The 13,015-nt window shown below is 37.2% G+C and overlaps 1 protein-coding gene and 1 pseudogene across 1 annotated transcript; one reads left to right on the top strand and one right to left on the bottom strand.

Moving 5' to 3' along the window:
• The first annotated feature begins 3,435 nt into the window (after positions 1-3,435).
• Positions 3,436-5,175, top strand: LOC127797002 (uncharacterized). Its single transcript, XM_052329395.1, has one exon. It carries the CDS (start codon positions 3,454-3,456, stop codon positions 5,173-5,175), a length of 1,722 nt encoding a protein of 573 aa, XP_052185355.1. The 5' UTR covers positions 3,436-3,453.
• A 5,322-nt stretch (positions 5,176-10,497) lies between these two features.
• On the bottom strand, positions 10,498-12,780 carry LOC127796525 (uncharacterized; annotated as a pseudogene).
• Between the last annotated feature and the right edge of the window lie 235 nt (positions 12,781-13,015).

Here is a 13,015-nt window from a genome sequence, read left to right as displayed (position 1 = left end):
TAAAATTTTATATTTTTATGTTTGGGTTAAATGTATTATTTTTGAGAACTCATATTTTTTTTTTAAAAAATTATACTTATTTGAGTTTTTGTTTTAAAGTGATAAATTCTTTTTAGTATATAAAATATTGGGACTCACAACCTTTTTAGAAATTAAATAATGTCATTTTTTTATACATTATGTATATATAATATATTATGTATGTATTTGTAAGAAGCAAGTTATGAGAAAGATAATCATAAAAGGGCTACAGAAAGAGGGCAAAGGGTGTTTTACACTTTTTATTTGTTAAAAATTTTCCAAACTCCATGGGAATCCGAAATCCCCCCCCCCCCCCAAATGGAATTTTTTTGTCAAAAAGTTGATTAAAAATAAATTATGGGAATGTTATTTTTTTAGAATTTTTTTAAAAAAAATTGTACCAAATATGAGAATGTAGATTCCCAAACTAAGATTTTCAAAAATCTAAAAATTTTTCATGTACCAAACGCCCCTTAAGTATATTATTCATCCACTTCCCACCAGCATTGGGAAGATTTTATAAATGCTAATTAAACTAAATTATCCACACAAAAACAAATGCAATTAATTAATTAAGAATTAGAGAATGAAATGCAAAATTACTTTTTGATGATATAAGGAATCACTAATAATAAATACAATATGATTTGAATTAGCAAATAAGCAATTACACCCATAACTATCTGACCTACAATTATAATAAAAAGTTACTCAGAACCTTTTCAAAGTGATAAGTTAGTGGGAGATCGAAATAAAGTAATAATGTTACATTTAAAGTTGTTCTTAATCTGATCATTATAATATTATTCTAATTAACCTTTTGAGGTAGCGCAAATGGTCATTCGCATGGATGTTAGATATGCCAAGGTTGTGTTTAAATTCTGGACAATAGGGCATTGTATCAACTGTTGCTAATTGAGAGATGGGGACATGGGTTTTAACTCGAATGTATCCCGATTTAATCTAGTTACTGGTGTGGGTCTGGTCCATAGATTATAGAAGGAAACTGACAATTCTGACTGAAAACTGTTGTGTATCGGACTTCTTAAAAAAAAATATTAGGCCTGATTACTTACACCGTTGGTTGAGAAAACGAGGTTGCTTATCATGGTTTCTAGATGGATAGGTACTTACCAAGAGCTTCAATAACTATGTGGCTCCATACTCCATAGTCTGACCTTGTGAGACTTGCCTTGTGTGAAGGGTTTTTGGGTAATCGTATTTTATTTAGTTGAGTTGGACCAGGAAAGAAGAGGAGACTTCAACTTTGATGGGACGTTGGAGCAATTTAAAAAGAATTTAGAAAGAGAAAAGAAGAAATAAATGTGAAAATCCATCCACGTCTGTGTTGTTGTGGAGGTTGAAATTTCTAAGAAAATGAGTGATGGAAAGAAGAATTGGAGGCATTCAAGTAAGCATTTATGGCAACAACTGTTCTAGAGCTTGCTTTTGAAACTAATTAATGTGGCAACACTTTCCATCCCATAAATGAAATTTTTTTATAAATCCCATAAATGAATTATGATCACATATAATGTACACATGTGATATTAATTCACTAAATGATGAGAAAAATAATGATAGGTAGGGCTTGGCCCACCCACGGCCCCCTTGTAGGGGGCCGGCTGGGCCAGCCCCTGGGCCTAATGGGCCAGGCTTGAGGCCTTGCTAAGCCAGGCCTATCGAGCTCGGTCTTTTTTTTAAAAAGAAAAATAATACATATATAAATATCAAAATAATGCATATATAAAAAATAATTTTTTTCTTTTCTTAAATAATTTTTTATCTTAAGTTTTAAATATTATTTTATTATTTTATATTTCAAAATTTTATATGCCTTGTAAATTTTTTTGTGAATTAATATGAAAAATAATGTACATATAAAAATAAGAATATTTATTTATAATTTAAATATATAAAAAATTTAATTTAAATTTTTTAAATATATTGATGTTTATTATTTATATATATTATAAAATATAAATATTTTAGCATTTAATATCAATAATTAATAAAGAATAACATAGTTAAAAAAATAAATGAGCAAGAATAACATAAGGTCCTAAGGGATCAGGTCCAATGGGCCTAACTGGCTGGGCCCATAAGGGTCTCATGGGGCGGGCCCATAAGATCCCAACTAATCAGGTCCAGTCGGCTATGGGCCCAAATTCTTCCCCCCCCCCCCGGGGCCCAAGCATGGTCTGGCCTGTTTGAATAGTGACGGCCTGGGCCATAGCCACCCCACGGGCCACCCAGCCCTTTGACATCTTTAGCTACAACTACAGGGGGCAGTGGTAACACAAAATTATAAGGCAACTCCATTTTTGAAAATAAAGCACTAATAATTATATTCAATTAATGGGTCACATCAATTTGCATAACATCTCAGTTTCCACACCGTTAGGTTCGTCAATGCTACTGTCCTCGAAAAAATCCATGAAATATAAATGATGCCAAAATCACACGCGTTTATCTTATCAAAAATATATATTATCTTATTAGAATAATATATTAACCTTCTGATATATTATTATTATTCTTATTATCATTATATTATGTAATTATTATTTTTTTTTTATGATTCAGATGTTTGGACTTCGTCAGTCTGTTCTTGCAAGAGACCGCCCTTCTCCTTGATTTGACCTCTAAATAAATCGAATGCGATAACAAATTTATATATTTTCAAGCGAACACGCAATCAATCTCCACTAAATAAAATATTTTTGTCTTCATTAAGAATTGATTTTTTATAATTCTCGAAAAAAATTTGAGAACTTTACCACTTACGCCATACTCTAAGGCAACATTATGTAGCTTTTATCTTATCTTGCTATGGTTGAATGTTCAAGGAATAAAAAAAAATTAATGATCCATGAACAAAAGTGATCAGCTTTATTAGTAAACAAAAAATCATTATAATGATGAATATTTTATATAAGCATTCTGTTGGAACGTTGGAGTAACGAAATTATATGCAATCTTATTTTAACAAAGGGACAACCTTACCCAAACACGGAGCAATTTTAACATAGTCAAGAAAGTTGCACACCCCCTTTGAATTAAATAAAAAGTTACATCTCTATTAAGGGCATAGTTATATGAGGACAAGAAGGTTGTCACTTCGTTATTTAGACTTTGATTAAAAAAAAGAAGAAGCTCAATTTTACGGATGGCACTTGATCGTAGCATTTAGCTTTGTTTGTTTTAAGCTTAGTTTAGTAACACCAAATTTTTTAATAACAGAATAATAAGCACATCATTTAACCGCTCCAAGCCTACTCCGCCAAACAAACGTACTGTTCCAAAAAGCAACCAGGCTGCTTCAAATTGTCCAAAAGATTGTCCAAGTAATATATATATATATGACCAATGGAATTAGTGGTACATGATCATACTAACGCATTGTTCGTTTAGTCCACAATAGAAGGAAAGATGGCGTTTTCCGGCAGTGGATGGGCCTCGACCCCCCAAATCCTCAACGGCCGATGGTTCATGTTATTTGCCTCCTTCCTCATTATGTCCGTTAATGGCACCACCTCCTTGTTTAGTGTCTACTCTAATAACCTTAAATCCTCCCTTGGCTATAGCCAAACCACCCTTCTCTTGCTGAGCTTCTTCAAGGACTTGGGTGCTAACGTCGGCATCCTCCCTGGCCTTATCAACCAAGTCATGCCGCCGGTGGTGGTCCTCTCTCTCGGCGCCGCCCTCAACTTCTTCGGCTACTTCATGTTTTGGCTCGCCCTAACCAAAAGAATGGCTAGTCCCCAGGTCTGGCACATGTGTCTCTACATTTTTCTGGCCGCCAATTCCCAAACCTTCTCCGAAAATGGCTCCCTCGTCGCCTGTGTTGAGAACTTTCCAGAAAGTCGTGTCCTTGTATTGGGGTTACTCAAAGGCTTCATCGGCCTCAGTGGCGCCATCCTCACGCAACTCTACCACAGCATCTATGGCGAAGACGCCAACGCTCTCATTTTGCTTCTCGCGTGCCTTCCCACCGCCATATATATTGCCAACCTCCGAACCATTCGAACCATCAATGATGTCCGGCAGCAGCCAGACAAGCTCCGAGTTTTCTACAAGTTCCTCTACATATCATTGGGCCTGGCTGGTTTTCTCATGATTGTCATCATTCTTCAAAACGAAACTCCCTTTAGTAAGTTTGAGTACGGCATCAGCACGGCCTCTGTCCTCATTATTCTCTTCCTCCCACTCGTTATTGTGATCAAGGAAGAATATGAAATTTCTAAGAGCAGAACACAAGCTGTGGATGACCCAGATCAGTTGGAAGTCATCACTAGGACACCAGTCACACCACCAGTACCGGCACCACTGGGGCAAGAAGTTTCGATGTCCTGGTACAAAGATGCATTTCGGCCACCGGAGAGAGGTGAAGACTATACCATTCTCCAAGCACTTTGCAGCATTGACCTCCTAATCCTCTTTTTTGCCTCAATTTGCGGCATCGGAGGCACTCTGACAGCCATAAACAACCTAGGACAAATCGGGGCTTCACTCGGATACTCAACTAAAAGCATTAGCACCTTTGTTTCGCTAATAAGCATCTGGAACTATCTCGGCCGTGTCGTGGCCGGATTCGCCTCTGAAATCTTGCTAACCAAGTACAAGTTCCCACGACCTCTACTACTCACTATCGTTCTCCTCTTCTCTTGTTTCGGCCATGTTCTCATCGCCTTCAATGTCTGGAACGGTCTCTACGTCGCATCGATCATCGTTGGATTTTGTTTCGGGGCACAATGGCCGTTGTTGCTGACAATAATCTCTGAAATATTTGGGCTCAAGTACTACTCGACGCTATTAAATTTTGGGGTGGTTGCCAGCCCAATCGGATCGTATGTGCTTAACGTGGTAATCACTGGTCGATTATACGACAAAGAGGCTGAGAAACAGATGAAGGCGTTTGGGATTGCTAGGAAGGGTCAGGACAGCATGGATTGCAAGGGTGAAGAATGCTTTAGATTGGCTTTCATCATAATCACAATAGTGACGGTGGTTGGTGCAATTGTTTCGGCCTTATTGGTGCTTAGGACTTGGAAGTTCTATAAGAGTGGCATTTATAAGAGGTTCAAGAAGACAACGGAGGCCAAGGCCGAGGAGGTGGAGATGGAAGTTGCCGGAAATAGTGGTGATAGATGATCGGAGGTGAAGGCTGGATAAAAAGATTGTCCGATGTGACCATAAAATCACAAGCTCTGGTTATCACCAAATAGGAAATCTCATATCTTAAATATGCCAGTTTACCTTACTTCCTTCTTATTTTTATACTCTTTTTTTTATTAAAAACGAACGATCTATCACAATGAGGTGTAACCACATTTTACTATCACTTTTTTTTTTTCTTTTTTTATTAAAGTAGTGTTTGTTAAAATGAGTAAGATAAACTTATATCTAGATAAGATTAAAATGCTTCTTAAACCAATATATAGAATGATCAAGATAAATTTAAAAAATATTTTAAATTCTTTATCAAACTGTTTGTTTAATTTTTTAAAATATATTAGAGGACATATGTATCATTTTTTAAGATCAAATATATGCTTATTTAAAGAAGGGAGAAATAAACATATTTGAAAAATACTAAATAAGAAATCATTTGATTTATTTTCTAAGAGATTACTAAATAAATTTAATAAATATATTAAAAAAATTAAAATTTAAAATAATTTTTATATTTTATCTTTTTAATCCTATATCTTAATTAATAAACACTGCTACGTAAATATATAAATTAAAACCGCTCACTCTCATCCTCTACATATTCCCACGACCTCTACTACTCACCTTCGTCATCTTCTTCTCTTGAACTATCCACATCTTCATCACCTTCAATGTCTGGAATGGTCTTTACATAGTATCTATCATCATTGGATAGTCTTAAATGGACAATATCCATTGCTTGTAACTATCATCTCCAAAATGTTGGGGCCACCCAATTGGCCATTAATTTTAGGGTTATGTTAAAAGTGTATTTAAATATTTTAAAATATGATATAATTATTATTAACCAATAAAAAAATTAACTATTAAGAAAAATATATAATTATTATAAAATATATTAAATAAGTACCAGAAGTCATCATTAACATAAGCCTTACAACTGTGATGCCTAGCTGATGTTGAATTCTTGATGGCGACTTGCCTTGCCGTTCAATTATTGAACTCTACTACCTAAATACCATATAATTAATCAATATCTTATTTCTCATCTCAACTCAAGCGCCCCACTTTCTTGCCCCCCACTAATTCATCATTAATAATCTAAACTTCTTCAAATTTATTTTATTAAAACAAATCTTTTCTTTTGTATTATAGAGTTGGGTTTCAAAAACTAAATATATATATATATATATATGTCGGGGTGTTCAAATAGATAGTGATTATATTGAAGGGATTTATCGCAACCGAGTCAGACGATCACACAAGAAACCAAGAAAAAAAAAGAGAGACACACGAGATTACCCAGGTTCACCCCAAGTTAGGGCTACGTCCTGCAAAGAATTTTTTACTATATTTTCCGATTACAGCAGATTCAACCTTACAATTGAACAAAAGAAGCAAAAATATATATGCCTCAAAAATGGGCCTAAAACTTAAAATAATATAAAAAACCCCGTATCCCGCGCGTAGGGATCATATTTAGTTGGGTAACACTTCAGTTTCCCTAAGCTCACGTAGGCGTACCCGGTGTGAGAAACAAGAATTCCCGAAGTATTCGCCAATTCCAACATATATTTATTATTTTTGAATAAAATCTTATAGTAGACCATAAGTCACTCCTACTCGTAATTTACATGCTTAATGTATTATTAAATCATAAAAATTATTTTTTTTAAAAAAAAAAAGAAAGAAAGAAAGAGAATTATTATGTAATTAAACCAACCTTACCTTTTGAACATGGATTGGAAGAATTAATTAATAAGAGTGATGCCAGAAGTCGAAACCGTGTGATCAACAAATTTGCGTACGGTTTGAGGATGGGTTATAAAATTAAGAAAAATGCTGGGCGTCATGACTGATGACAGTCATGACCCCAGCTTGCAGCACACCATTGGGTGTGCTGCACCTCACGTGAGAGAGGCGCCTCTCTCACGTGAGGTGCAGCACACCCAATGGTGTGCTGCCACGTACGCCTAGCATTGCTCTAAAATTAAAGCACTTGGGGACAGGCTAACTGGCATGGATGCTGACACCTGAAATACCATACCACCCCTACAACACCTAACATGCTAAAAGAGAAATTTTATTCCTAACCAACTTTTTACTCTTCATAGTTATAATTAAAATAAAAAATGTTCGCGATGCGATTTTATCAGTATAAATTATTTTTAGTATGCCAAATTATTAGTATAATTTTTTAACTAAATTATACCACGGTCTAGTTTGGGTTCGACCAAATCGCACCAAACCATACCGCATTTACGATTTACCACGATTTGAAATACTATTTAAAATCACTTAGAAAGATATTTAAAAATGATAAATAAAGACACAAATATTTATAAATAAAAATAATTAAATGTAAATAAATAGAAAAAAAAATAAAGATAAAATAATATAAAAATAAATAGGATAGACTACTAATTATTAGATTTTTATAATAATATTTTTTTTATAATTTTTTTTATTATTTTCTTGACAAACTGTTTAAACTGCAAACCGCACGATTTGGAAAGAATTCAAACCGTTTTCGACTGCTATCGGATCGGTTTGGCCAATTTCTACGGTACACCGATTTTTTTGAACACCCCTAATTAAAATAAATTTTCGAGCTCGTTATTTGCCCAATTGAGTCATATGTGCTCAATGTGATAATCTCGTATCGTTTAGAAGTAAATGTAGACATTGAGGGCTTGCTACCAAGGCAAAAACATGGATTGCTAGGGGGAAGAGTGCTCCAAATTGGCTTTCATTATAATCATATATATTTGTGACAGTGGTTGGTGCAGTGGTTTTTTTTGCCGCTCAAGACTTGGAAGTTTTCTAGAAGTGACATTTATAAAATACTTTTCTTTTTAGTTTGATATTCATAATTTATTGGGTGACGTTTGACAGTAATAATTTATTTTTTAATATTTTAAGCAACATTTTAAATAAAATGAGACTTTGCACAGAAATTTTGCCAAAACTGGTGCATTATACCTCAATGTTGGTCTCCAAACTCAGGTGTATAAAGAACTCCCAAGTCACAATGGTCCAACTAGGAGCAATCCGCCATTAAAATCTAGCGTTCTCATTCATGAATCCAGGCCCATTGAGAGTGACTTATGAACTGGGTTGCAATTAAATCGAGTTGAGTTGAGTTTTGTTAATTTTAAATTCTAACTCGTTAGTCAATTTCTAAACTCGAGCCCCTATTGGCAAGCTGAAGCCCAAGTCTGAGCTTGAGCTAGAATTTGCCAAAATCTGTTATTTGATTTAAATCTAATTTGATATTTTACTTTATTTTAGGTACATAAATGATTAAATTAATATATAATAATTTTAAAAATATTTAATTTAATTATATTATTATAATAATTTAAAGTTAAATAATTTTATGTTAAATAATATATTTATAAACGAGGTTATTAAATTATGAATTATTCGCGATATTCTAATAAGGATGTTTAAAACTCTCTAATCAAGTTTATTAGTATTAACATTTCTCTATTCGAACATGTTTGCGAGTTTTAATGAGCAAAACTTTATTGAATTCAAAATCGACTCGTTTATAAATCAAACTTTAAAGTTAACTCAAAATCAACTAGTTTACTTTAATGAACAAACTCGAACAAAGGTTTTATAGAGCTGACCACCAACCCACTTGTGATGACTCAACTCATTTGCAACTTCAGCCTAGGGCAGATCTACACTTGAGTTGTCCAGGGCAGCTCACAATTAAAATTAATTTTTTAAATATAAAAAATAATTTTTAATAATAAATTAATCCCAAAAAAATTACAATCCACCCCAAAATCTGTAATGTATAGTTTTACATCTTAAAAAAAAATTTCAGCCTCCCCCTACATAAATTTTTGCATCCGTCCCTGTGTGTATACCCTTTGTCTCAGATCTTTAGAATTATTAAGCAACCTCATTCTTTTTTCTTTCATTCATTTGTGACACTTTTTCGTTGTTATTTTGAGTTCCAGATACCAGAGAAGAGAACCACAGCAAAAGTGATGCAGGGAAGAGGTCAACCGCCATTACTTACCAATATTGTTAAGGCTTGTTAATGTTTGTATTCCTAGCTTATGAAAAAGAGTGCGATTTTGTTCACTCCTATAATGGGGTGAACGTCACTCCCATCAATTTTGTGGAGTTTCCGTCAGTAATTTTTTCTCCTCTCTTCTTTTCTTTTCCAGCAAGTCTCTCGCCACCTTCCTCTAGTTGCCGCCGCCGCTGCCTCACCTCACCTTGCTGCCTCTTGCATGCTGATCATCGCTACATCTTCGCGGATCACTGCGGAGAGAGAGGATATTGGAGAAAAAGAGGGAAGGTGAGAGAGAGAGGAGAGGAGAGAGAAACAAGATAGGTTTCTTAACCCTACGTACACTAACCGCGGTGAACAAAAAACTGGCTGAATCAACAGCTACAAACCCTGGGCCTACAGAGGTAATGAAATCATTAATGAGCTAACTGATGAATCTGGGCTTACCATTCTTCCCGTATCTTCTAAAAGCATTGGATTGCTGCCCGATTGCAAGGGTAATGACCTTCTCTTAGACACAGCATTACTTCTGGTCGGTGAAGATATTACTTGTTTGGTCTGTGAGGGTTCTTTCTTTTGTTAGGATTAAGAGTTCTTATTGATGATTAGAATAACTGTTCATCTGTAAGTGTTTGTTTCTGAAAATATAGAAAAGATGAAATCGTATTGAGTCAACTGCTAGTACTTCTATAACGTTTAAAGGTGACGGACCACTGTTGGAGTGGGGTTTGATTTGATGGAACAGTATTGATGTCCCCTTTGAGCAAGAACAGTGATTGCACCCAAGTATTGGGTACGTGAGACATTTTGTTGTAATAAAAGACTAAGGTAGACAATAAACAATTAAAAAAGTTTAATATCTCACAAGTGCAAGGAATAATAAGTAGCAGCAGTATCAGGTTAGCGTACCTCAATGGATTATAGAATTTATGTTTATTTTTATATTAAATAAGTATTTCTTAATAATTTTTATATTAAAAATTATATTTATAAAAAAAACCCTATATTTTTTTTTGTTTACTTGTTTTCCAGTGTTTTTATTTTTTATTTTTTAAAAAATATTATTTTTTTTATTTTTATTTCATATTATATTTATTTTCTGTTTTCGTTTTGCATATCCATTCCCATTTCCTAATAGAACTATATTAACCTGAAGCCCAAAGGGTCCTATATTTAAACTCTGTTTGGCCTTGTATATCTATTGATTAACCAGAGTATAAATCAAATTTTGAAGTTACTCAGTTTATAAGTACTTTCAAGGGCTTAAAGATGGCAAATATTTAAATAGATAGACTCGGGTTTGTGTTTACTCATTGTTATTCTTAGTGTAAGGCTCACCAAACATGAACAGAGCTATCACTACACAAATAACTGGGAGGATTGAGGCTTAGGAGAGCTAGAGCTTTAAACAGTAGGCCCAAGACAGAAACACAGATTGTTTCTGACATTTATGGCAATCTGAAGAGATTTGGCCCCAAAAAAGGAAGAAGAAAAAGGGTACCCTTTTACGGCCGCCAAATGAATATCACAAACCGGTGGGGTACCCTTTTACGGCCAAACCAGTGGGACAAACCCCTCCCTTTCAATTCTGTATGTATTTGTATCAATCGACCTGCCTATATATTCTTACACCAATCGATCTCTTTATCCGACCTTGACCACCGGTGTCGCGGGTCCAACGCCGTTTCCGGGGACTGTCATCTCCTCCGCCGCCTCGGCTGCCTTGGCCTCCTCCCTGAACTTCTTATAGATGTCACTCTTGTAAAATTTCCTCGTCCTAAGCACCAAAATCACCGAAACCATTGCCCCGACCACTGTCGCTGCCATGATTATGATGAAAGCCAATCGAAAGCACTCTTCCCCCTTGCAATCCAAGTCCTCCCCGGCCTTTCTAACAATCCCCAGTGCCTTCATCTGCTTATCAGCCTCCTTGTCGTATAAATGCCCCGCGACTCTCACGTTCAGTATATACGATCCAATCGGGCTAGCAACTCCACCAAAATTGTAGAGCGTGGAGTAGTATTTGAGCCCGAAAATTTCAGAGATGATGGCGAACAGCAGCGGCCATTGCGCGCCGAAACAAAATCCGATGATGACTGATGCGAAGTAGAGGCCGTTCTTGACATTGAAGGCGATGAGGGCGTGGCCGAGGCAGGATAGGAGGAGGACGAGACTGAGCATTAGAGGCCGGGGAAACTTGTACTTGGTTAGGAAGATTTCGGAGGCGAATCCGGCCACCACTCTGCCGAGATAGTTCCAGATGCTCACTAGCGAAACGAAAGTACTAATGCTTCGTTTTGGGTATCCTAAGGAAGCCCCGATCTGTCCCAGGTTGTCTATGGCCGCTAAAGTCCCTCCCACGCCGCAAATCGTGGAGAAGAAGAGAATTAGCATGTCGATGCTAAAGAGTGCTTGGAGAATGGTGTAGTCTTCTCCTCTGTCCGGTGGCCGGAATATGGTTTTGAAGCAAGAAGGTTCTTGTTTCTTCTGGGTACTAGGTAGAGAATGATCAATTTGAGACGAATTTGAAGTTTGTTGCAGCTTTTGGGAACTGGGTAGTTCGATGGTGGACGGCGAGGGGGTCAAAGTGTTGTCTGCATTCACTATAATATCAATTTGCGGCGGATTTTCCGCTGATTTTCGGCCGGCAAATTTCTTGCTCAACCAAATGTAGTATTCTTCTTTGAAGACTACAGCGAGTGGTAGAAAGAGCAGAAGCAGGACGACGACTGCGTGAAGTTAAACCTTTTCTCGACGATTATGATGATCATGAGAAATCCGGCGAGGGCCAGCGATATGTAGAGAAAGTTATAGAAAACTTTCAGCTCGTTCGGCTGGCGCACAACCTTCATGATCCGAATCGTTCGGAGAAAGGCAAAGGATATGGCGGCCGGAAGCCAGCCGATGAGCAGAATGAGCGCGCTGGGGTCGTCGCCGTAGACGGCGTGGTAGAGCTGAGTGATGATGGCGCCGCTTAGGCCGACGAAGCCCTTGAGCAGCCCCAGCACCACGCCGCGGCTCTCCGGGAAGTTCTTCACGCACGTCACCAGCGCGCCAGTGTTGGCGAAAGCCTGCGAGTTGGCTCCGACGCAGATGTAGAGACACATTTGCCAGACGTGGGGCTTCGTTGTTCGCTTGGTGACGGAGAGCCAGATCATGAAGTACCCAAAGAAGTTGAGGACGGCGCCGAGCGAGAGGACGACCCACGGCGGCGTGACCTCGTTGATGAGGCCTGAGAGGACGCCGACGTTGGCGCCGAGGTCCTTGAAGAAGCTGAGGAGGTTGAGGGTGGTTTGGTCGTAGCCCAGGGAGGATTTGACGGTGCCGGAGTAGAGGCCGAACATGTAGGTGGCTCCGGCGGCAGACATGATCAGGAAGCAGGCGAATACCATGAACCACCGGCCGGTGAGCACATGGAGGGCCAGGCTCTTTGTGTTGGGCCATCCAGAGCCTCCCCCTCCGACGCCGTCGCCGGAAAACACCATTTCTCGACCGATCTCCCCTTCGGAGTACACAGAGACAGTGGTACTGGTGTGTTAATGGAAGCTCGGTCTCCGTGTTGAAAGCAAAAGTGGGGGAACTACTAGTATATATAGAACTAGCTTAAGCAAAAAGTAGTCCTTGGCCATAATCTATAGTCTAGTGGTCCTAAAAAAATTTTTTTTGGAGCCTATTTTGTTAGATAATGCTACACGGACGAACGCGGCCACGAACGGATTGACAAAAGACAATTCTATTTGCAATCATACGTTTTGTTTTCTGTAATCCACTTTTAATATTTCTAAA

The sequence above is a fragment of the Diospyros lotus genome, chromosome 3 (genome assembly GCF_014633365.1).
Source record: "Diospyros lotus cultivar Yz01 chromosome 3, ASM1463336v1, whole genome shotgun sequence".
NCBI classification, from domain to species: Eukaryota; Viridiplantae; Streptophyta; class Magnoliopsida; order Ericales; family Ebenaceae; genus Diospyros; species Diospyros lotus.
This window is presented reverse-complemented; position numbering and strand designations above follow the sequence as displayed.

Bases quoted from the DNA above. Each gene is read 5' to 3' on its own strand.
- LOC127797002 (XM_052329395.1), top strand. From the start codon at position 3,454: ATGGCGTTTTCCGGCAGTGGATGGGCCTCGACCCCCCAAATCCTCAAC.